Below are 25,521 nucleotides of genomic sequence, written 5' to 3'. Positions count from 1 at the left end.
CTAAGGGTTTTACAAACTGGGTTCAGAACATTTGTGAGTTATGAAATCAATTTAGTAGTGACCAGCTTTTTAAAAAAAATTTTTAATGGGTGGTGGGGGTAAAAATAAATTAAAATAAATAAAAACCATGGACAATATCAGAGTTCACTTTTACATGGAGTAAAGGTGAGTATTGTTTTCTTAAACTTTTTTTTCAGTTCTGTGTATGTGTGAACTGGTTTGTGATAAAAAACAAACAAAACAATGAAAACCACTAGAGAAATGATGGGAAAGGTCCTGATGAGTTAGTCCTGAGTGGGCACGAGGATTCACAGCAGACTCAAACCTCAGAGTGGAAGGCAAGGCAGCCTCTGTGGAGCCCAACCTCTATCTTGGTGCAGAAATCTTCCCACATCCCAAGTGACAAAGACCTCTGAGCCTCCTGACTCCACACTTTCAGGCACCAGAAGCTCATAATTTCTCAAGCCTGTCACATTGATGGACAAGCTCAGCTTGGTGGAAGGTCTTTCTATTTGCCCCTCTAAATTCTCATTCTCTGCCTCTGCTGCAACCAAGACTAGGAAAAACTAGGCAGATAAATTGACAGCTAACATGTGCCCTCTAAGCTTGGTTTTCCTTCTCATATAAGCATTTGTTTTTTTCTAAAGAATCTGAGTTTCCGTAGTCTTTATTATTCTGGTTATCTTTCTAGCAGTTACCACTATCAAGCCTATATGGATAGGAGTCAGAGAAAAGGACTATATGCTTACTGTTGTACTAATTCTCACAACACTGCTATGCAAAAGGCATCATTGCTGTCATTTTACAGATGAGGCCCAGAATTTTTTTCCAGCTTTATTGAGATACAATTGACTTTTAATATTGTATAAGTTTTAGATGTTCAACATAATAATTTGATATACGTGTATATGGCTAAATGATTCCCGCAATAAGTTTAGTTAACAGATCCACCACCTCACATAGTTACAATTTTAAAACATTTAAATTGCTTACCCAAATGCACCCAACCAATTAGGGGCAGGGTGAAGTTGATTAGTATCTTCGTGTGATGCCAAAAGTTGAATCCCATCCTCCGAATGTGGTTCGCATGGCTCAGAGTAGAGAGAGGATCTTCATCCTGACTCCCTCTCTGTGGACAAACTTTTGAACTCAGATTCCTCATCTATGACCAGGGCAGAGACATGTCTCTAGAGAGGTACTTTTTGCCTTAAAAAATTTTTTTTAAATCTTTTATTTTTCTTTCTTTCTTATTATTTTTAATGGAGGTACTGGGGATTAAACCCAGGATCTTATGCATGCAAGGCATGCGCTCTACCACTGAGCTATACACCGACCCCCCCCCCAGGCTTTTTAAATTGAGAAATATAACACACATTCAGAACAGTGCATGCAACATAATGTGCATTTTAACAAAATTTTGTAAAGTGAACAATCTATGTAACCTCCACCCAGAACAAGAAATAGAATAGTCCCTCTTTCCAATCATGGCCGTCTCTACTTCCCAAGGTATTCCGTAGCCTCACTTGTGAATTATTTCTTTGCTTTGCTTGATAATTTTACCATCTAAGTTTGCAGCTCTAGACGGTATACAGTAGTTCATTTCGCCTGTTTAGAAACTTTATATAAATGAAACCATATATTATTTATCTTTTTGTGTCTACCTTCTTCTGCTGAATAGTTTTTTTTTTAAGATGCATCCATTTTGTTGCATGTAGTTGGTCATTTGTTTTATTGCTGTGTCATATTCCATTGCGTGGCCTTACTGCAAATTGTTTATCCATTCTATCCATAGATGGACATTTGTGTTCCTTCCTGGTTTTGCCTACTATGTTGCCAAAACCACTCTTATACATGTCACTTCATGCACAAATGCCCACATTTCTGTGGTTACATATACAAGAGTGAAATTACTAGATCAGAGGGCAAGATATCGTCAACGTTGGTCATAAACGTCAGACTGCTTTCCACCAATTTATGCTCCTTTGAGAATTCACACTATTCCAGATTCTTGATAACATTCAGCATTGTCACTCTGGTGAGTGTGTGATGAGATCTCATTGAGCTTTTAATTTGCATCTTCCTGATGACTAATGATGCTTTGCATCTTTTCATGTGTATTGGTTATTTTGGGTTTCCTTTTTTGTATGCAGTGTCAGTTCAAGTCTTTTGCTATTTTCTGTTAGGTTCTTTGTGTTTCTTCTTATTGATTTTTAAGAGTTTTTAATATAATTTAGATACAAGTTGTCCGTCATGCATCACAAATCTCTTTTCCTATTCTATGGCTTATTTTTTCCTTGTTGGGGTCTTTTGATAAGAAGAACATAGACTATCATATTAATATGGTGACATATATCAAACTTTTAAAGCCTATGTGTCTTTAAAAAAGAAGCTTTTGAATCTTGCTTAAAAAGACGTTCCCTACCTTGAGGTCATGAAGTTTTTTCCTATGTTGTCTTCCAAAGCTTTGTTGCTTTTCCTTTTACATTAAGGTCTATAATTCACATGGAATGTATTCCTGTTTAATGTAAATCAGGAAGAATTTGATTTCGTATTTTTTTATATGGACACTCAGTTGTCCCAGAATAATTTATTGAAAAATGGACCCTTTTCCCTACTGCTCTGTTGTGCTTATTTGTCATAAATCATGCATTTGAGTAGGTGTGGGGCTGTATCTGGGCTCTGTACTCTGTTCCACTGGTATGCACACTATCCTAATTCCTATGGTTTAGAGTTGATAATAAGCTTTAATATCTGACAGTGCAAGTCCTCCCACGTCTTATGCATAGGTGTGTTTGAAGCTGGGATCGCGCATACACACAAATCCATTCAAACGTTTAAGGAGTGTGTAGGGCGCTGTGGGGAGGAGTGCTCCGAAGAGAGACGGGGAGAGCAGTACGAGGATCCTGTTTCCATGGCATCCACCCAAGGCGCGGGGCCGCATAACCACAGTGCCAATCACCCTGAGGGAGATCACAAATGCGTCAGTGGGCTCCCTTGTCACTTATCCCAGAGGGACAGACAGCTCTCAAAACCCAGACACCAATCCGAAGAAGACAACACTCCGTGCACGTCTCTCCCCCGCTATCCCAGAGGTACACCGTTTCCTGCAAATCCCGTGCGCTGGGTCCCGACCCTGGACAAATTCGCCAACAGAGATTCGCTCAACCCTGTGCGTAAACCCCTTAGAGATTCCTGTCGTCTGTTCGGGGGAAATGGCGCATCGATAGGGAGAAAAACCGCCGGCAGAGATACCCTGACCGGCTGAAAACAGACTGAAGAACGGATTCCCTAACTAAGGGTTTTGTTTGTTTTCCAACGAAAGACACGGGCAACCGCACAGGCTACTACCTGAGTACCGGACCGCTAGACAGACACGTCAGTATCTGGCCGACTCCCGGGAGCGCTGACCCGCAAACACACGCGGCGGGTTATTACTTCCCGCGTCCCTCGGCTCTATCGGGCCATTTGGTTCCCGGATTCCAGAGCAGAAATGTTTGGCACTCTGCACATTAGCAAACTGTTAGAAGGATTCCTGGCAGATTTCGGGGAGGGGAAGTCTCCTAGACCCGAAGACTGCCATTGTTCCCCTCGCGCAGCAAGATCCTCGAGCTCCCTTGGGGGTCCCCTCCAGGGTGAAAACTTCCAACTCTCAGACACACAGGGCTGTCTCGACTCTCGCGCACGCGCACTGCGACCCGCAGGTCGGCCGCGAACTGAAAGCATCTTGAAAGAAGGGGAGGGACCCTAAACCGCGGTCTGGTAGGTCACCGGGGCAACTGATCAACCCGAGGTAGCCGCTGCCGCCAGGGACAACCCCAAAACAGGGATTGTAGAACCAAAAGGTTGGGAGAGGTCCCACCGAGATTTGAACTCGGATCGCTGGATTCAAAGTCCAGAGTGCTAACCATTACACCATGGGACCGGCTGGCTGCTCTATGCGGCCAGGAGCCTTCTCAAGCCACATAGCGGAAGCGCCGCGCTGCCTTTCGAAGACGGTGGTGGATGCCGGATCTATTGGGCCCGGACCCTGGGCTCTCGGCCGCGGGCTGCCCGGGCGAGCGGGAGCGGAGCAGCGAGAGCTTCTGCGTCCCCGGAGTTCCAGACGATCCTGGCCCCGGGGTATCATCTTCGCTGCCTCTTTTCCTACTCTCCTCACCGTGTCTGGGAGAAGCCCGGAGGGCTGCCGGCAGGCACGGTGGGTCTCAGCGGGGCGCGGCCAGAGATACTGGGCGGGAGAAGTCCGGCTCCGATCCCCCAGCCCTCGAGCAGGAGGCTGGGCGCTTCGTACTTGCTTATTTATTTATCTACACAGTGTCTTCCAGAAAGGTGGTTCTGGCCGAGCGGAGAGGGAAGTAAACCTGTGAGTGGAAAGACAGTGGTTCAAGGCTCAGGGACCCCAGGTGCGAATCCCCTCTGGGGCATGGGCCCCACCCGATTCTGGTGTTCCACGTGGTTTAAGCCATCCGCGCGAAACGTTTCGCTTCCATTTCTGTGTTCTACTTCGAAATCTACCTGGTGGATGATTGCTTTTTAACTATCTAGGTTAGAATCAGATCAGCGAAAGGGACAGTCCCTTACAATCCCTTTAGGACTTTCTCATAAGATTTAGTGAGCGTGTAAATGTCTAATGTTTATTCTGGTCGGTCCGGCGACAGATAAAATTTTATGTGCCGTTTGCTCAGGAATTTCATTCTTGGAACTTTATCCAAAAGGGACAACTAGGACGAGTGCCAAGGTTCAAGAATGTTCTCAGCTGTGTGGTTTATAAGAATAAAGAATAGAAATTAATGTCCATCAGTGAAAATCGATTAAATAAGTATTGACAATATCTATATAATAAATACTGTGCAGGAATTTAGGGGATAAATTGTTGTATTGACATGAGAAGATACACTGGCCTAAACAAAATAAACCAAAACCGAAACAAAAACCTACTTACCAATTGGTAGGTATAATAAAATCTCACTTATATACAAACAGAAAAGTTGAATACACATGTAATAGATATTTACCATTTATTTACCCTGGGCCATCTGATTGACTCCTTTTCTTGAAGGATTCAACATTGTATAGGTCTGGGTGACAGCAGAGCTATGCTCCAAGACAGACAACTGGCAGCCAGTGTGAACGTGGATGTCCTTAGCTTGGCTAATTGGACTTAGAATCTAGAAGCAGGAACATTTTGTTTGTTTGTTTGTTTGCTTGTTTCTTCTTCTTTTTTTTAGTTTGCATTTTCCTCTAGTGAGGCTGAGCTTTTCTTTTTTTAAATATATTTTTATTGAAGTATAGTCAATTTACAATATTGTGTCAGCTTCTGGTGTACAGCGCAATACTTCAGTAGTATAGGAACATACTCATTTCCCCCCATAAACGTATAGATCCACAGACACTGTTAAAAGAACACAGATTTGAACACAATTAATAAGCTTGTTGGCTTATTAGAGAATACATGTTATTTTAAAGTCACTTGGACTAGGTACCAAGTCCTAAAAGGAAGTTCAATAAATAAGAATTAGCATCAGGCTGAAACTATCTTCTCTGTCTATAATATAATACAAATAGAAATCAAAGGAGACTAACAACAGAAAGTATTATATGCTTTTTTGCTAAGTGCTTACACACATATACATATTTATTGAAGTATAGTCAGTTTACAATGTTGTGTGGATTTCTGGTGTACAGCACAATGCTTCAGTCATATAGGGACATACATGTATTTGTTTTCATATTCTTTTTAACCATAAGTTACTACAAGATATTGAATATAGTTCCCTGTGCTGTACAGTATAAACTTGTTGTGTATCTATTTTATATATAGTAGTTAGTATCTGCAAATCTCAAATTCCCAGTTTATCCCTTCCCACCCTCTACTTCCCCGGTAACCATAAGTTTGTTTTCTGTCTGTGAGACTGTCTCTGTTTTGTAAATAAGTTCATTTGTCTTTTTTTTTTAGATTCCACATATAAGTGATACCATACGGTATTTTTCTGGCTTACTTCACTTAGAATGACATTCTCCAGGGATATCCATGTTTCTGCAAATGGCATTATTTTATTATTTTTTATGGCTGAGTAATATTCCATTGTATAAATATACCACATCTTCTTTATCCAGTCATCTGTCAATGGACATTTAGGTTGTTTCCATGTCTTGGTTATTGTAAATAGTGCTGCTATGAACATTGGGGTGCATGTATTTTTTGAATTAAGGTTCCCTCTGGATATATGCCCAGGAGTGGGATTGCTGGGTCATAAGGTAAGTCTATTTTTAGTCTTTTGAGGAATCTCCATACTGTTTTCCATAAAGGCTGCACCAGACTACATTACCATCTATAGTGTAGAAGGGTTCCCTTTTCTCCAAACCCTCTCCAGCATTTATTATTTGTGGACTTTTGAATGATGGCCTTTCTGACTGGTGTAAGGTGATACCTCATTGTAGTTTTGATTTACATTTCTCTGATAATTAACAATACTGAGCATTTTTCCTTGTGCCTATTGGCCATTTGTATGTCTTCCTTGGAGAATTGCTTGTTTAGGTCTTCTGCCCATTTTTGGATTGGGTTGTTTGTTTTTTCTTATTAAGTTGTATGAGCTGTTTATATATTCTGGAAATTAAGTCCTAGTCAGTCTTATCTTTTGCAAATATTTTCTCCCATTCCATAGGTTGTCTTTTTGTTTTGCTTATGGTTTTCTTTGCTGTGCAAAAGCTTATAAGTTTAATTAGGTCTCATTTGTTTATTTTTGCATTTATTTCTATTGCTTGGGTAGATTGCCCAAGGAGAACATTACTGATATTTATGTCGGGTAGTGTTTTGCCTATGTGTTCTTCTAAGAGGTTTACTGTGTCTTGTCTTGTGTTTAAGTCTTTAATCCATTTTGAGTTTATTTTTGTGTATGGTGTGAAGGAGTATTTTACCTTCATTGATTTACATGCAGCTGTCCGGTCTTCCCAACACCAGTTGCTGAAGAGACTGTCTTTACTCCATTGTATGTTCTTGCCTCCTTTGTCAAAGATTAATTGACCAAAAGTTTGTGGTTATTTATTTCTGGTCTCTCTATTCTGTTCCATTGATCCATATGTCTGTTTTTGTACCCTTCCCATGCTGTTTTGATTACTGTAGCTCTGTAGTATTGTTTGAAGTCTGGGAGGGTTATTCCTCCAGCTTCATCCTTTTCCTTCAGTAATGCTGTGGCAATTCTAGGTCTTTTGTGATCCCATATAAATTTTAGGATTATTTGTTCTAATTCTGTGGAAAATGTCCTGGTAATTTGATAGGGATGACATTAAATCTGGAGATTGCTTTGAGTCATATGGCCATTTTAACAATATTAATTCTTCCAATCCAAGAACATGGGATATCCTTCCATTTCTTTAAGTCATCTTTAATTTCCTTAGTCAATGTTTTGTAGTTCTCTGCATATAAGTCTTTCCCTTCCTTGGTCAGATTTATTCCTAAGTATTTTACTTTTTTGGATGCAATTTTAAAAGGGATAGTTTCTTTACTTTCTTTTCCTGTTGATTTATTGTTAGTGTAAACTGCCACTGATTTCTGTATGTTAATCTTGTACCCTGCTACCTTGCCGAATTCTTTTATTAGCTCTAGTAGTTTTTGTGTGGAGTCTTTAGCATTTTCCATATAGAGTATCATGTCATCCACATATAATGGCAATTTTACCTCTTCTCTTCCAATTTGGATTCCTTTTATTTATTTTTCTTGTCTAATTGCTATGGCTAGGACTTCCAATACTATATTGAGTGGAAATGGTTACAGTAGGCATCCTTGTCTGGCATGCCCCAGATTTTAGGGGGAAGGCTTTCAGCTTTTCACCATTGAGTATTATGCTGGCTGTAGGTTTGTCATAAATAGCTGTTATTATGTTGAGGTATGTTCCCTCTATACCCACTTTGGTAAGAGTTTTTATCCTAAATGGATATTGAACTTAATCAAATGCTTTTTCTGCATCTATTGAGATGATCATGTGATTTTTGGTCTTTCTCTTGTTGATGTGGTGTATCACCTTGATTGATTATGTTGAACCATCCTTGTTTCCCTGGGATGAATTCAACTTGATCACAGTGTATGATCTTTTTTATGTGTTGTTGGATTCTGTTTGCTAATATTTTGTTGAGATTTTTGCATCTGTGTTTATCAATGATATTGGCCTATAGCTTTCTTTTTTGGCAGTGTCTTTGGCTTTGGTATCAGAGTGATGGTGGCTTCATAGAATGAGTTTGGGAGTGTTCCCTCCTCTTCAATCTTCTGGAAGAATTTGAGAAGGATTGGTATGAGCTCTTCTTTGTATGTTTGATAGAACTCACAGTGAAGCATCTGATCCTGGACTTTTGTTTGCAGGGAGGTTTTTTATTGCTGATTCTATTGCACTTCTAGTGATTGGCCTGTTCAAATGATCCATTTCTTGATTCAGTTTTGGTGGACTTTATGTTTCTAGAAACTTGTCCAATTTATTGCCATATAGTTGTTCATAGTATTCTCTTATGATTTTTTTGTATTTATTTGGTGTTGGTTGTAATCTCTCTATTTTCATTTCTTATGTTGTTTATATGTGTGCTGTCTCTTTTCCTCTCGGTAAGCCTGGCCAGAGTTTTGTCAATTTTGTCTACTTTTTTAAAAAAACAGCTCTTGGTTTGATTGATTTTTTCTATTATTTTTTAAAATCTCTATTTTATTTCTTTCCTCCCTGATCTTTATTATTTCTTTCCTTCTGCTGACTTTAGGTTTTGTTTATTCTTCTTTTTCTAATTCTTTCAGGTGGTAGGTTAGGTTGTTTATTTGAGATTGTTTTTCTTTTTTGAGGAAGGCTTGTCTCACTATGAAATTCCCTCTTTGGACTGAAGCGGGAACATTTTAGAACTCAGTCTGCTGCTGGTGGTGGCTGTGACATCCGAAGTCTCAGAGAGCAGTGATGGCAGCCATGCCATGTCCATAGGCAGCAGAAGTGACATCCTAACCAGACTATCCAGGATCCTGACTTTGGCTGGGTTGCCTAGTTTCCTTTCATTCTTGCTGGTCTTTCTGAGTTTGCTTTCCCTCTGGTGCTGTGAGCCATATGCCACCCTTCCAATATGTCCCTTTCTTACATAAGGTACCCAGAGTCCATTTCTGTTGCATATAATCAAGAACCTGCTTAGCTGAAACCCAAAAAGGTCTGTTGATGACAGTTACCTCCCAGGAGTAAACTTAGGAAGGCGTGTTTTTGTATTGCTTGGAAAAATCGTTTACAACTCTTGTATATTGTCAAAAGAAACACTAACAATTTTCCATTTTGAGGAATGAACCAAACTCCCCTTCACCTTCTGTGGTGAGATAAGTGTGTCCCTTAAGGCTGGAGTGACTTAATATCAAGTTGACACAGCATCGAATGACTTTAGCATCTCTGGACCTCAGCTTTCCCATTTCCTTCTTACAAGACTCTGTATCAGCTAGAGTGTATTGAAATTAATTTTACAAAAGCTACTGTAGAAATCCTAAAGGGTGATGATTATATCCTTTGAATGTGTGTGAGACATAGCTCCCCCGTGCAGTGTGAGGGAGAAGGCATGACTACCTTCCTACCCCCATTCTCCCTACTCCCACTCCCTAGTTCTTCCTTTGCAGGTCCCTCCACCTTCCTTCTCGGCTTGAAAATAATCTCACCAGCCCAAATGAAATCCCCCATGCGTGCATTCCTCAAGGATCGTAAAAGGATCATCTCCCTTACAGCTTTCGTCATTACTCACTGGAATCATAAGAAATTGAATTCTGGGGCTCAGTCTCCCATCTTCCCTCCCTTTCTGCCTTGGTTGGGCTGTGAATTCCTTGGGGGTCAGGGCCTGGGACTTGCTTATCTTTGAATGGTGCCTTTCCAAGCGTGTTCACTGAACCCCCCAAGAGGACACAGGAGAACTTAGGAGGAAGAAACAATATTCCAGTTTTGTGTTGAGACCCTTTAATGTCACATTCATTTTTTTTTTTAATGGAGGTACTGGGAATTGAACCCAGGACCTCATGCATGCTAAGCATGTGCTTTACGACTGAGCTATACCCTTCCCCCCACCTTTTCTTTGTTTTTTCTTCTTCTTTTTTTTTTTTATTTCTTAAAATGATAACAGAGATGATGGAGACAATATGTAATCTCCTTGCCCCAGCATAACTAGTTTCTTTTAAAATAAATCCACCGCTCATGATATCCCAAAGACGGCATCCTATGATGTCTTTGAGAACAGACTCTCCAGCCTCTGCAAGGTGGATCCTGAGGCATGCGGGGTATCCAGGTCTCTGCCGGAGGTGGGGTTAGTGTGGCTTCAGCTGTGCGACCCGTGACTGAGGGCTGAACTGGGGCAGGGGGAAAGTACAATGAGGCCAGGGGTTAAGAAAAGAGAGTTGAAGTCTGGGATTAGGGACTTTAAAGATACTCTCCCAAGTTCCTTGTGAGCCTGTAAACGAATAGACAGTGGAGTAGGGACAATAATGCTTTCAGTAGTCAACATGGAAAGTAGTCATATTCACTCTCAGGGCTATGTCAGTGAGTTTCTTGGATCCATGCTGGGCTGCTCACACTTGGCCGGGACACAATCAGCCTTGCTCTCTGTCCTCATCACCCAGGATAGGTGATATCTGCCACAAATCCCTACTTTGCCCTGGGAGCCCTGGTTATGTCAGACAAGCCACCAGTGCCTACTTGTGCAGGGTGACAAGTGATACCCTGAGTCTCCAGCTCGCCCCACCCAACTCCTATGCCCAGCCCCCTGCTCTGGGCCTGGCATTCCCCAGGCTCTAAAGGGAAAATCTGGCCACTTACTTTTTTTGAACAAGGCAACATCCACATTTTATCCTTTTCTTGAATGTTTTCACTTTCTCTTTTTAAGAAAATAAGGGTATCTTTTTATCTTTTCAGAAAATAAGGGTAAAATATTTATGGAAAATGTAGAAAATGCAGTAACGTAGAAGGGAGATTTTAAAGTAACTGCAATTCCAACAAGCACTTTTAACACTGCATGTATTTCAGCTCCTTTTTTACAATGCGTTTTTACATAGTCAGTCTCACTATATATATGATTTTATGTTCTGCTTTTGCAGTTAACATAATAAAAATGTTAAAAATATTTAAATGGATAATACATGAGCATAATACAAAATTCAAAAGGTATAAAAGGAAAACAATGATAAAAAACTTTCTGACTATAATTTTTTTCTGTTCTCAGAGGCAACTTCTGATACTGACCTCCTAGAGATATTTCATCCTTATATAGATGTACGTACATATGCAGAATCCTTTTTTATTAAAAAAAATCAAAACGTTGTCCTGCAGCTGATTTTATTTACTTAGCACCATGTATAGATTATGGTTCCATAACAGTACATATAAAACATACCTCATTGTTTTTCAAAGGCATTTCATTGAGATATTATTATTTATTGAGATATTAAGATGCACACATCTTAGCTGAAGAAATCAATTATTTTTTACAAATGTATACAGCTGTGTGATTACCACCTAGATTAAGATATAAGGCATTTCCATCACCCCAGAAAGTTCCCTGGTGCCTTTTTCCAGTCTTTACCTAAATCACTACTCTGGTTTCTATCACCGTAAGTTAGTTCTGCTTATTATTAAAGTATAGCGTTTTGCAATATCTTTTGTGTCTGGCTTTTGCTAAACATAATGTTTTTGAGATTCATCTGTGTCACTTTATGTATGCTTTTCATTGCTGAGAAGTACTCCATTGTATGAACATACCACAATTTGTTGGTCCATTGTCCAGTTGATGGGTTGTTTCCAGTTTGGGCTTAATATAAGTAAAGCTACTATGACCATTCCTGCACAAATCTTTTTTAGTCTGAGGTCTACACTTAGGAAGGGAATTGCTGGGTCATAGGATAAGTGTACATTTAAGTTTGTGAAGAACTGCCAAACACCTTTCCAAAGTGGTTGTACAATTTTACAGTCCCACCAGCAACGTACGAGAGCGTTCCAGTTGCTTCACATCTTAGCTAATAGGTGCTATTGTTAGTCATTTAAGTGCAACCATTCTGGGAGGTACATAATGATCTCTCCTTGTGCTTTTAAAAAAAAAATTCTTAATGTTATATTATTTTGAAAATATTCCCCTCATAGTTTAACATAATTTATTGGAATTTTATCAAATGAAAATGACATCCTAGGGGAAGGGTATAGCTCAAGTGGTAGAGCGCATGCACAGCATACACAAGGTCCTGGGTTCAATCCCCAGTACCTCCTCTAAAAATAAATAAGTAAACCTAACTATCTCCATCCAAAAAAAGAGAATGACATCCTATACTTATTTTAATCCTATGCTTATTTTAATCACTAGACACTAATATCAAGCAAGTTCTAAGTCTTATGTGGTATTCTATGGCAAAAGGAGAAAGAGATTCTCTTTTAATGGCATATGATCGTGGCTATCGCATCATCACTGTTTTGGGGACAGGCATAATTTTAAATATTTTGTCCTATCATCACTACAAATGAACATTTTCTCATTAGACTGATAGTTCAACACAGGCTGAGACAACATGATAAAATGTTTAATCTAAAGAAGCCAAATAACCCTAACTCTGATGTTCTCATTGGAATATCACCAGAGAGCTCAAACTTATTCTCCTCCCCCCGCCTCTCCTGTGCTTTTAATTTGCATTTCCCTGATGGTTAATGCTGTTGAACGTATCTTTTACGTGCTCACTAGCCATTTGATATCTTCTTTTCTAAGTACTTCAAGCATTTTGCCCATTTAAAAACAAACTGTCAATCTTACTGATTTATAAGAATGGTGTATATATTAATATATATGGATTCTTTGTCAAATATTTGTACTGGAGGTATTTTCTTTCAGTCTGTGGCTTGTGTTTTCACTTTCCTAATAGTAGTGTCTTTTGATTAGCAGAGAGTTTTAACTTTAATCACGTCAAATATATCCGTTTCTTTTCCTTTTAGGATTAGTGCCTCTGTGTCTTTGCATGCAGGGATCTGGGATATTTCCAAGCACGTGGGATAGGAGAGGAGTTTGTGCAGTTATACAGATTACTCAATTACATAATTTAAAAACGTGGTAAAATTTAAAGATGGATGAGGGAATGTAGGTTTTATTTGGGAGACACGTCTGAAGTCAGATCAAGGAGGCTGATGGGAAGAAAGTTGGCTGGAGCATCCAGGCAAAGGACTGAATAAAGGAGCCAAATATAGACACGAATCTTCTGTGCAGGTCATTAGATGTAGGTTTGGGTGGAAAAAATGGGGTAGAGAGCAGTGGCTTCCTGGGAAGCTGGTGATCCTGAAATTGTTGCTGGTGTGGGCCTATCAAGACTAGAAGATCAAGAATAGGAAATGGTAGCAAAACCTCAGGATCTCGGCATGTGTTAGTGACTTCATACAGTCACCGTGAAAAGTTTTAGGCTGAGGCAGCCTGTTTTAAAGCAGGTGTACTATAGTTTTGCTCAGACTGGCTTGCAATCTAAGTTTACTGGAAGTCCTGTAATTTGAAGCCTTGCGGGACTTGAAAAACTGAATTGTCTACCCCACGAGAAAGCACCAACCGGAACAGAAGACTTAGAAGGAGCCCAATCTGAGCAAAAGACCAGCCTACTGCACTGCAATGCTTTAAACATTTTTCTGCCCATGAAGAGGAAAAACCTGGAGGGGAAGAGCAGATTAAAGGTGGACTCCCTGTACCTAGATGACTGTTTTGAATAGCATCAAGGCAGAGGCCACTTAACTGAGTGCCGGCGGGGAGGCCAGGTGCAGAGACCTGTGGTTCCAGAATGGATTTCTCAGTCTATGTCTAGACAAGATGTCCAGAGTTGTCTGAAAGGACAGAAAACCTGTACATTTCAAGGAGTTGCCAATAAGATCTCACTGGAAATTCAGTTTCCTTAAAAATCTGACTGATGACAGCAAGTGAGTTTTATCTCCTAAGGCCATTCCAGGCTTGCGAACACCACTAACAGGAAGTTGGCAGTCATAGATGCATAGGCCTCAGAAAGGTCACTCTGCCTAATGCCCACGCAGTTAAGGATTGAGAAGTTAAGGGCCAAGGGGGCTCCTCTTGAAGAGAACCTGAATGGTTCTGGATGGTGCCAGATGTTCTAAGCAAGCCCCCATCTCTGCCAGGGCTTAGAATCCTGTCGGTCATGGGACACCTGTGGCCTGTCCCGCCTCTGGGCTTCAAGCTATATATGAAACAGTTTAAGACAGTTTGGGTCAAGTTTCTGGTACTTTTAGGCAAATGCACTCTAACTGATACACTTTTTTTGTAGTGGCTTCATATATAAATTGTTGGTCTATCAAAAATCAAAAATAGTTGGGGAGGGACCTTCCTAAGAGAGGGAGAGAATGTCCAGAAGGAAGCGGACCCCAGTCCCATTTTCACTTCAGCTACATGAAATGGACACACCTCTGCATGCAAGAAAAAGGCCACTAGCCCAGCAGCCAGTGAGATTCTTCCTTTCTGAAAGTCATGGCAATTGTCTTTTCCTGAGCCTGGTCATGGGGCGTAAGGAGAGGAAAAACTTGAGAATGGACTTGAGCGCCCCCTGGAGGCCCACACAATTATTTGCACCAAGTTGTCCCAGAATTTGTAGTTAGCAGGGTGTGAGTATCAGAGGGCTGCCACTGTCCTAGAGGGATAACTTCGCCTTTGGTTTGGTCCAGGCTTTTTAGATGTGTCTGAAATTCAAGGCTGGCAGGAGGCCTGTGTGGCAGTTATTGTCTATGACCTAATTTTTGCTTCTAAACCACCCAAAGAGAAAACCTTTCATTTATGCCTTTCTGTTTTGAAAACACACAGACATACAGAATAGTTGTATTATTTAGGGCACTTTGCTTATAAGTCACAGGAACCAACTCAAATTAGGTTAAGTGAAAAAGGAGAATGATAAGGGTATAGTGTTTCACAAAACCCTAGGGCAGGACTGTAGCCAGACCTCAGGAAAGAACCAGAAGGCTGTCAGGAGTCTCTCATTTCAGCTCCTCTTTGTGCTTACATCGAATCCTTGTCTTGCTGCAGACCGGCGGAAAGGGGCTGCTCCACTGCTCCTGAGCATGAGGTCTGAGGTCCAGACACCCACAGAGCCCCGCTTGATGATCGAAGGCCCAGTTCCAATTCCAAGAGAGACAGTCCACTTGGCTATTGGTTCAGGAGCCTGCTTCTCTTGGTCCAATATATTTTGACCAGGGCGTGGGGTCCTCCACTCTCTGGGTGGTGGATCTATTTCTGGAGAAGAATTCCTGGAAAATTGGCTCACGTTTTAGGCAGACATCCTACAAGAGCTCCATTTTAACTACTCCTCCCTGCTGGAGGAAAAGGTTCCAGATTGTGGGACAGAGAAGGGGATGTTCCTGGAACCTACCGATGATAACTACAGCACATCAGGACTCCCTGCTGGGGGGTCGTTGGAGAATGCTGAGTAGCATGAAAGCATACATATCTCCCTGTAGCGGGAATGTCAGCAACAGGGGAGCGGGGTATAGCTCAGTGTAGAGTGTCTGCCTAGCATGCACGAGGTCCTATGTTCAATCCATTGGGTACTTCCATTAAATAAAAAAATAAATAAACCTAATCACCCCCCACAATAAAAGTGAAAAAACCAAATAAGTTTTTAAAAAAAAATTTTTTAAAGAATGTGAGTAATTCATTGGGAGACAGGCATTTCTTTTTTGGAACAAATTAAATATTTTTCTAAACATTTAAATATTTTATTTGTATTTTAACTATTTTTATATATTTAAATATTTAAAAGCTATAATAACTGAAGCCAGCAAACTATTAAAATAAATATTCTATTCTCTTACTTTGACAAATATATCTTTATAAAAGCAAAATTAAAAAATGTTGTAAAGCTATGTTGTATGCTATGTAAAGCAAACTAAAAAATGTTTTGTACTTAATTTAAACAAGTCTTTGAAAATTTAAGTCATCAAATATTTTTATAAAAAATAAAATTATTACCATTTTAGCATTCAATAGCCACTTTATACCCAATGTAAAGAATTGATATCGCACTTCAAGCATGATAAATCCAGAACTACGTGTGTGAAAAATTAAAGAGCGATAAAAATTGTTTATTATTTTTAAATATGCAATTCTTGTGAACACCACATTAATTTTCTAGTACTTTTAGAACCATGAATTGAAAGGCAAGAAAATAGACACTGGGTAATAGGCAAGACTCTGTTGCTATTTATGTTATCTGAGAGGAAGAATTTGACCAAGTTTAAAATGTGTCTTTTTCTTTTCCCTAAGCATTTTGCAGCTCAAATCTTACTGGCATCCCAAAACACTGTCCACAAAGGTTCAGTGCATTTATATGCAATTGTCTTTCGAGAACGTAAGGCAAGAGGTATGGAGAAGCATTTCCCTAGGGTCTGAGCAGCGTTTCGTCCCCAAAGTGGGTATTTAGGGAAACAGGTTATATCCTAGTGCTGAGTGACAGAGATGCCCAAATGTTCATCAGTAAATACTTGTGTTTATTTTTTCCCTCCAGTTTTATTGAGATATAATTGACCTGCAGCACTGTAGAAGTTTAAGATGGAGACCAGAATGATTTGACTTATATACATCATAAAATGATTATCATAGTAAGTTCTGTGAACATCTATCATCTCATATAGACACAAAATTAAAGAAATAGACAAAAACTATTTCCTTGTGATGAGAACTCTTAGGATTTACTCCCGTAACCACTTTCATATATAACACATAGCAGTGTTAATTACATTTATCATGTTGTACATTACATCCCCAGTACTTATTTATCTGATAACTAGAAGTTTGTAACTATTTACCACTGTCATCCAATTTCCCTTTCCCCTACCCACCACCTCTGGTAATCACAAATCTGATCTCTTCTGTGATTTGTTTATTTTTGAAGTATATACATATGTCTGTGATATGCAGAGTTCTCTAAAGCACAGGACCCAGGTAGGGGCTCTTTGCCTGCATCTACTGAATGGAGCAATCCAACATCATCCTCCTATATAGCTGTGGTTATTGTACATAAAATGCATGAACTATTGCATGAAATGATTTTGCATATCAGTTAAAGATGTAAAAGCTTTTGCAATAGAATCTTTATGACATACACAATGGAATGAGGCATGTGCTCAGTTCTGGTTTGGGAGAATAGAAAATGATTGTCAGTCTCTAGCCAAATCTGAAAAATGCTGAATTAACCCAATTTCTTTACAGCAAGACTTCTCAGAGCCTTTAATATACTAATGTGAATTGCGACTTTCCAAGAGGAAGATACAGCATGCAGTATTTTTCCAAATTCTCTGACCACCTAAACATATGTCACGAAGTCTCCTTAATATGTCACAGACACATTTTCAGAGACCCAGAACTACCCTGGGCCATCTTCAGTAGGAAGGAGTAGAAACCAAAAGGCAGAGCTAGTGCCGCAGCTGAGGAATCTGCCAACTCCCAAGATAACGGAGAGCGCCACTCTGCAGATGACATGGCTCTTGAGTGGTCAGCAACTGGTTTCAAGGCCCTGGAACTTAGTGGCTTTGCCACTGCACTTACCCTGTTTATTGTAGCACCTCAGCACATTGTCCAAGTTCAATCCTGGGCACTCTGGAATGTGTCTTTGTGATAGGGAGTCTGATGCCAGGGAAACCTTTGTTCTGACAGACAGTGGACCACCTCAGTGGTCTCCTCCCTCCAACTGCCTGCAGCCCAGCCATCTGCCAGGCTCCGGTGAGCTGACTCCACAGAGCCTTCCTCAGCTGCTCAGGCCCTTGTGACTTATTCCCTCCTCCGAGCCTCTGACCTGGGCCGCCCAATTCTACTAGTGGACCTACCTGAACCAGGCTGCCACTTCCTCGAGGCAAGGACCTTGGGATATTCACATTATTTGAGCTCACAAGGTAGGACTAAATAAAAATTCGTGAATGACAGTGATGTTGGAGATGATCTGTGATACCATTTCCACCAAATAACCCACAAGGACTCAGCAGCCATCTTTTTAACCAAGGATACCAACCCATCATATACTTTCCTATGACATGAAATGAGATGATGTGACATACTGCATTTACAGATGCTTCATAAATGGCGAAGCATCATACAAAAGCAGGCAATAATTGGTAATAATCCAGTCTCCATTGCCCTGATCAGTGATTGGTCCGTTTCTAATGACCTTAGCTTTTGATTGGTATTTCCAGTAATTGAGCCAGACCCACCTCCCCGACCCACTAGCTGAGTATTGCAATGTTCATCTTATCTGGAGTTTAAATTTGGATAGCCTAACCACCGATTCCTCTCTTTTAGATACCCACAACCAGTCACCCTAGTGCTTTTCTGATGACCAGACACCTTTATGTAGAGCAGTGCAGATGGTTCTTGAAGTAGTGGAGAGCCAGCTTGAACTGGACCTGGCCTTTGGTGTTGGCCCGGTATGTGCTGTAGGTCTTCTCCAGGGTTGCCAGCTCTGGGTCCACCACTGAAGAACGGGACTGGTGACCTATAATCACGTTTGAGCATGACCCCACAAGCAGGCTCCCGAGCCCATCAATGAAGAACTCTGCCAGGAGAGAGAGTGCGGGAAGGAAATGTGAGCTTCCACCAGAGACCCAGGGTCCTACTGCAGGTCTGGGAGAAGGGTTAAAGGGAGGGGACACCGATTATACCCCTGGGGATATGGGGAGGTTCAGCCCCATGAGAAGCCACCTGCCCAGGCTAATGAGTTGGAAGGACATACAGAGAGATGGGCAGAGAGACACAGATGGGCTTCTAACTGGACGGAACCGTGGATTCCAGGACTGAAGGGAAGGAGAGGGGAAAGAGGGGCAGCTCTGCGGCTATAGCTAAACAGGAAAAGATGTCTGGAAAAGGAGGAGCAGTGACAAGGTGTGAAAAGAGGGAGGGGACAGCTATAGGGAGAGGAAGGGGAAGGGTGTCTCAGAGAAGCAGGAACAGCCTCTGGGAGACAAGGAGTCAGAGAGGGTGAAGAGCTCGCGAGCTCCCTGGTTTGCGGAGAAAGGACAAGTTCCCGAGAGCAGCGGCACACGGCTTTCCCTCGGAAAGAACAGACCCCTGAGGTCAGTCCACAGCCCACGTGCCCGTCCTCACTCATCCAGCCGCCCCACCTGAGTGAGCCACCCGCTGCAGGCGGGGGTCGAAGCCGACCCTTTGGAGTCGCTCTGTGTGGGCCAGGAAGAAGTTGACGACGCCACTGGTCACCACGCAGCTGGGGAAGCCGTCCAGGGGCCGGAAGAATCCTGACCTCCGGTGGAGACAGTCCCCATTCTCACCGCGCTCCAGCAACAGCTTAAACTGGAACACGTTTCCAAGCACGCTGCCGCCTACCTGGCCGGTGGGCAGAGAAATCTATGTTAGAGAAAGAAGACTCAACATCCACAGAGCCTCTGCCAGGAAGTCTTACCGGACTGAACCTCAGCTACAACAAGAATCATGCCCTTTCTCTATCTACCCGTCATATTACACTTATACCCAGCCCAGACTGCAAACAACTTCTCTGCTCCGCGGACCCTACAGCAAGCTCACTCCTTTCAGAAGGCAATTCATTCCCTTCCGTCAGGAGGAGGGGTATTTGGATGCAGGTGAGAGGCAGCCTGCGCGTGCAGTGGTCCCTATGTGGACTCCCTGTAGCGAGCCATTTGTCTCATGCTGTCTTCCTCCACCCTCTGCTCCTGGCTCACTTCGATGCGCTGCCCGTCCGCACACTCAGGGGAGATGTGTGCATCTGTGTGTTCAAGCCCTGGCAGAACAGGCCGAACAAGTACCTCTATTCCTGAACCGTCATAATCATCTAGCCTGGCACAGCAGAGTCTGATCATTGTCCCCCATCACCTGTTCTTTCCTTCCTCCTCTTAGTAAATGAACCCTCTGAATTTTAAGGAGACTAAATTAAGGTATAGCCAACTAAAGATGAAATTTCCCCACTTCTCTCACAAGGTTTGACCATGTGTCTAAGTCTTGGTTGAAAGGATGTAATTTAGGATAGAAGTCTGCAGCTTCTAAAAGGATTACATTCTTAAAAGAAAACTGCTTGTCCTCCACTCTCTTCCATCCATACAGCTGAGGACCACAAAGCTGCATGAACAGCGGGGAAGGAATCTGGTCCAGGACGACCCTGCAAGCAGAGTCTAGTGCCAGCCTGGATTCTTACACAGGCGGGAAGTACACCTTCTATGTTGTTTATGCTATACTGATTGAGTAGCTAAGAGACATCTTAGTTAATCCAGATGCTTTGGGAACTGTCCACCTGGAGTGAGAGGACTGGTCACGATGCTACTTTTTATCCATTTTCTTTTTTTTATTATTAACCATTTTATTGAGATATCTTTGACATATTAAAATTATATATATATTTTAATTTATACAGCCTGATGTTTTGATATCAGTATACACTGTGAAAAGATCACCTCACCCAAGCTTATTAACAAATCCATCCCCTCTGTGTAGTATAGCTATCTTCAGAAATTTCGAGAACACAATGCAGTATTATTAACTCTTGTCACCGTTTTCTTCCCTTTTCTATATGTAGATTGACTTTTGATGTTTTGCTATTTTTTTTAATGTTATTAAGGCCATGTGTGCTTTTACACCTTTGCACCACTGACATTTTTTTAATGGTGTGTGGCAGAACCAGAGCACCACTCGCTTTTGTCCCATCCCAGTCCAGGGAGGAAGTTAGAACTGACGCATAAACACACCATTTTAAAGACAAGAATGTTGGTGAGTTTTGTGGGGGTGGGGTGTGTGTGATTTGCTTAAAGAAAAGTAAGAATGGAGGCAGAAGGAGAATCACACGTTTGGAGGGGTGGGTATAGCTCAGTGGTAGAGTGTGTGCTTAGCATGCATGAGGTCCCTGGTTCAGTCTCCAGTATCTCCCTTAAATAAATGAACAAGCCTAACTACCCTCTCCGGCAAAAAATAAATAAATAAACTGCCACTTAAAAAAAAAAAAGGAATTGCATGTTTGATATCTGATTCCTGTGTGATGGGCTCAACCCTGGGGCTGCACTGCCTCGTCTCCTGCATCAGCCTCCCCACTCACCTCCTCATCTCTGTCCTCGCACACTTTCCTCTCTTCTCCTCCCCTTCCCTCTCTTACTCGTCAGATTGCAGTAGGGTAGACCCGGCAACTCTCCCTTACCACGTCCAGTTCGGTTTTCTCCAGGACATCCACCAGCACCTCAATCTTGGTCTTGTTGTTGAAGATAAAGTCATCGTCCACCCAGAGAACGTATTTGGTGGTGACCTGAGATATGGCCAGGTTCCTACCAGCAAACCAACCCTGTGAGTGGAATGAGGTTAGATCCGTGGTTGCCGGCCCTGCCACAGATTAGCATCACCTGGGAGCTTTCTCAGTTCCCAAAAGCCAGGCTGCACCCCAAACAGTGGCTGAGGACCTCTGGGTTAAAGGGAGTTCATGTCTCAGAGACACTGGAAGGAGGACAGTGACTGTCTGGATCAAAGATTGAGACAAAGAAAGGCTAGAAAGCCCTTCCTTGGCCTCTGGCCAAAATAGTCTGATAGAAGTCCTTGTGCACGTGACAGTCTTTGTGGTTTTCCTTCCATTTCCCCTCCTGTTGCCTGGAAGATGTGGGGGGATGGGACACTCTGGAATGTATAATATCCATTTCCTTCTGTGTGGGCTTTAAGGAAGGTGTGTGGGGAAGAGAGAGACACACGCCAGCGAGTGTGGAATCATAGGGATGAGAGGTTCCTCTGCTACTGGATCTGCACATCAGGAAACCTGAGAATGTCAGACACCTCAAGTCACTTAGGAAGACCTCAGTCAATTTCTACATCAAGTGTGAGGAAAGGTGGGTTACCTACCCCGTTAACACGGGAAAAGGGAGAGTGACCCGATTTCTCTGTGAATTGGGAGTGAGCAAGGGGACTCAGAGGAGGGTCCTACCCCTAACCACGCCCAGATCCTGCTGCCTTGGGAAGGCCACTGAAGCAGCCCCATCCAGGATAGAATGGGACTCTGGGGCCCTCTTGTCCCAGGACCCAGGTGTCTCCCCATCTGGGAGGGACGTACCTTTCCAAAGGGCATGGTGTAATACTCCACGTGGTTGTCATTAATTTTCAGGGGCTCCTTGCTGTCATCAGCCACGATCACGGTCAAGTCTGGGTAATACTGGCGAATGCTCTGGATCATGGTCTTGAGCTTGTGGGGACGGAGGAAAGTTTTGGTGGCAACAGTCACCAGGTCTCTGAGCTTCCTCTCTGGGCAAGAAAGGGTGGAGGTTAGAGCTCTGTCTTTGGGAAGCCTCACTATCTTGAGTTGCATCATTCTGGGGGTTTCTTTTTATGCCACGACCTCTCAAGTGTTTGTGGACCTCATCCCTCTTGTACACAGTTGGTGTTTGTTAGTTGGATTAGAAAATAAATATGTTTAAAACATACCCAATTTGTTTAAATGTTATGTCTTCTATTCTAGAGCCTCTTTCCTGGTTCTGTTGGCTCCACACTGCTGTTTCTTACTGTCTACCTGGATGCTTTATTTTATGCTTGCCTGTCTGCACTTGGTTTGCACCCTGCCTTCATGTTGGTACTAGGCTTTGAGATGCACAGAGCTTTGCCCCTCAAGGGGTTTAATAGGGAGGGTCACGGAGCCCAGGAAGAGGAGACAAGTTCTAAAGGACTCAACATGCCTTATCATCAGCCACACTCCTACAGAGGGAGGCTGCCTGGTCTTTATCCTTGGGGAGATGCCAGTGGAAACAGGTCCACCTGGAGATCAGAAGGGCTAGACCAGATTGTGGGTCTTAAGGTGTGTGATTTACAGAAAAGGTTGGAGAAAGGACAGCTTTTCTATGGAAAAGACCCTAGGCTGAAACAATTGTAGCAGCTGGTGTGTTTGGGGGTTCAAGCCAGGGAATGGTGCCACAGCAGCTGATGGGGCACATGGGACGTGGGGTGCGGTGGGGTCAGCTGGGGTTAGTGCACACTGAAGCCACAACTCCACCTATTGTTTGTGGGTGAGTGCTCCGGAACCCCATGGCAGAGCCACTCTCTTAGAAAGACAGAAATCAGAAGTCATTCCAGAACCTCTTTTTTTTTTTTTTTTTTTAAATAGAGGTACTGGGGATTGAACCCAGGACCTTGAGCATGCTAAGCACACACTCTACCTCTGAGGTATGCCCTCCCCTCCCTGAATCTCTTTTTTAATAAATGTTGCACCATTACCCAGCACCTCCTAGGTCTGAGAGCGAGGGGAGAGATATTAGTAGAAATGAGACAGGAAGACAAGAGTACAGCTATTTTGGAAAAGGACCTGGGGAAGGCCTTGGCAAAACAGGCCTTTCAAGCTAAAGTAGAAAGACCCTGGGGGCCTGAGTCCCAGAGATAAAAAGCCAGGCTCACAAGAATGAAAGATTAACTTCACCTCTCACACGAATGAGTATACCTAGTTGTCACAAGACAAGAAGCTCAACTATCAATTTTACCTGTTCCTGTGCTTTCTCGCAGAGAATTCTCATGCCTTTCTTTCCCTCCACAGAAGCACTGCCTATTCCTGAGAGCCAACAATGGAGCCACCTGCAGCTGATCAAAAAAGTTTGAGGATTTCTGGAAATTATCAGTGATCATGAGACAAACCCTCCTTTTTGTTACAAAAGCAATTCGCCCTTTCTACTCTGGGAGCTGGCCCTTTTTTCCTGTCTTCTCCCTTGTGCACAAGCCATCTATTTGAATAAAAAGTTTTGCTTGCCTAAGAGTCTCATGGAAGTGGAATTCAGTTCTGTAGTACTGGCTGTCCAAGAATCTGGAAAGGGCCTGGTAACAGAATCAAGTAAATCATGTTCAAGAGCATGTCCAGTGAATCCTCTCTTCCCCTTTCTCTTCTTAGGCCACATGACAAGTTTGGTTCTTTTGTTATAGTAAAGAGGGGTGGGGGGTGGGTATAGCTCGGTGGCAGTTCGCATGCTTAGCAGGCAGGAGGTCCTGGGTTCAAAACCCAGTACCTCGATTAAAAAAATTTTAAAAGAACAATAAAAATTATATATAAAAAAAGAGAATCAGGGGTACGAATCATCATAGGAGATGGTCAAGGTAGGGGACTCCCAGCCTACTTAGCATTGTGCTTTGAGATTCCTTATTGTTCCAAACACATAGCAATGATAAAGAAAAATGCAAAGATATAGCAATGTTCAAAAATAGACAACATTTCTTCCAAGGAACAGATATCAAAAGCAGTGAGCAGAACCGGAGCTGGGCCTGCTGCAGTCTGGGGTCAGAACAGCAGAGGAGGCTGGGAGGCTGAGCCTGAGGGTTAATGGGATAAAAGTGTCTCATAGGGTGTGTGGGTCCACAGCCAGGCTTGTTGCTAGAAGCCATGGACTGGGTCAGTTGCACTCCCTCTGTTTCTCACCACATACTACCTGCTGGGCAAGGAACCGAAAACAGCTATCACTCCTGCACACACCTCTGGATGCAGAGATGATACCACTTCACAGCCAAGTTCTGTGCCAAGACACCCTCAGGCCCAGAAACTGGCTCTTCAGTGATGCCAATATCATTATAGGACAGGGACCCCAAGACTCCAGTATAAAATGATGGACTAGGAATCTGGGGCTACTGAGAGTAGAAGCAACTGTAAAGCTGTGAGGTGGGAAGGAGTCAGGAGAGAGACAGAAAGGGGAAGAAAGAGGGAGGGAGGGAGGGAAAAACAAAAATAAACTAGCAAATGAAAGCGCCCCCTACTCAAGATGAGCTCACAAGCAAAAATTCCAAGACACTCCAACAAAACTAGTATGAAGGACAATAGCCAGCAAATCTACCCTGTGCAGATGAGTCCACTCTAGGTAGACAAAATAACAGAGAAGTCTGAAAAGGACATTAAATGAGAATGTTCAAAATCTCTCAAGTGATAAATGACAGAATCACACATGTGAAAAAGAAAATATGAAACAAAAACAGGCATAAATGAAATGAGAGTATTTGGATATGAAACCAACTTAAAATTGTTGAAGATAAAGGTAAAGTAAACCAAAAGGGAGACATGACTTGAGATGTTTTTTAAATGTTTTAACAAGCATAAGATAGAACTATGAACAACTTTATGATAAAAAAAAATAGGTAATTTACATCAAATTTACGAGAATTCTATAGAAATATTTTGACTTTGAATATAAAATTGATTCAATGGACATACAGATCAATAACCACTAAAGACATGGAATTGATATTTTAAAATTTCTCCCCTTTATCTCACTCCTTCCCATTCACATTCCCACCCCAACCACCTCCCCAGTAACTTAGACCAAAAAAAAAAAAAAAAAAAAGACACAAGGACCAGATAAATTTTAATGAAACTTCAAGAAACATATTATCCCTATTTTATTTCAATTCACTTCAGAAAATAGTGAAAAAAGAGGAAAGCTACCCAATTCATCTTATGAGACTTGTATAATACTGAAAACAAAACTGGGCAAGGACATTACAGGAAAAAGATAGTGTCAGCTTTGAATACAGATGCAAGACTCCTAAATAAGACAGCAACAAATTTAATTCAGCATTTAATCACAT

General features: G+C 42.1%; 1 protein-coding gene, 1 long non-coding RNA gene and 2 other non-coding genes across 4 annotated transcripts in view; 1 reads left to right on the top strand and 3 right to left on the bottom strand.

Annotated features, from left to right (window-relative positions):
• Positions 1-1,260: 1,260 nt before the first annotated feature.
• On the bottom strand, positions 1,261-1,337 carry TRNAA-UGC (transfer RNA alanine (anticodon UGC)). The gene has a single exon. It is a non-coding gene; the product is annotated as a tRNA-Ala (tRNA).
• Positions 1,338-3,616: 2,279 nt separating this feature from the next.
• Positions 3,617-23,708, top strand: LOC123618424 (uncharacterized). Its single transcript, XR_006726867.2, has 2 exons — positions 3,617-4,195; positions 23,495-23,708. It is a non-coding gene; the product is annotated as an uncharacterized LOC123618424 (long non-coding RNA).
• Positions 3,851-3,922, bottom strand: TRNAQ-UUG (transfer RNA glutamine (anticodon UUG)). Its single transcript has one exon. It is a non-coding gene; the product is annotated as a tRNA-Gln (tRNA).
• B4GALNT2 (beta-1,4-N-acetyl-galactosaminyltransferase 2 (SID blood group)) overlaps positions 16,049-25,521 on the bottom strand; it is a 49,897-nt gene continuing 40,424 nt past the window's right edge. Inside the window, exons 8-11 of the mRNA XM_010960553.3 lie at positions 22,031-22,218; positions 21,137-21,277; positions 19,104-19,323; positions 16,049-18,538 (exon numbers count right to left, since the gene is read on the bottom strand). Coding sequence (XP_010958855.1) covers positions 18,333-18,538; positions 19,104-19,323; positions 21,137-21,277; positions 22,031-22,218 — 755 coding nt within the window. The 3' untranslated portion in view covers positions 16,049-18,332. The remainder of the gene's footprint in view (positions 18,539-19,103; positions 19,324-21,136; positions 21,278-22,030; positions 22,219-25,521) is intronic.

Source organism: Camelus bactrianus, chromosome 16 (genome assembly GCF_048773025.1).
Source record: "Camelus bactrianus isolate YW-2024 breed Bactrian camel chromosome 16, ASM4877302v1, whole genome shotgun sequence".
Classification (NCBI taxonomy): domain Eukaryota; kingdom Metazoa; phylum Chordata; class Mammalia; order Artiodactyla; family Camelidae; genus Camelus; species Camelus bactrianus.
The sequence above is the reverse complement of the archived record's forward strand: the minus strand, read 5'-3'. Positions and strand labels throughout refer to the sequence as shown.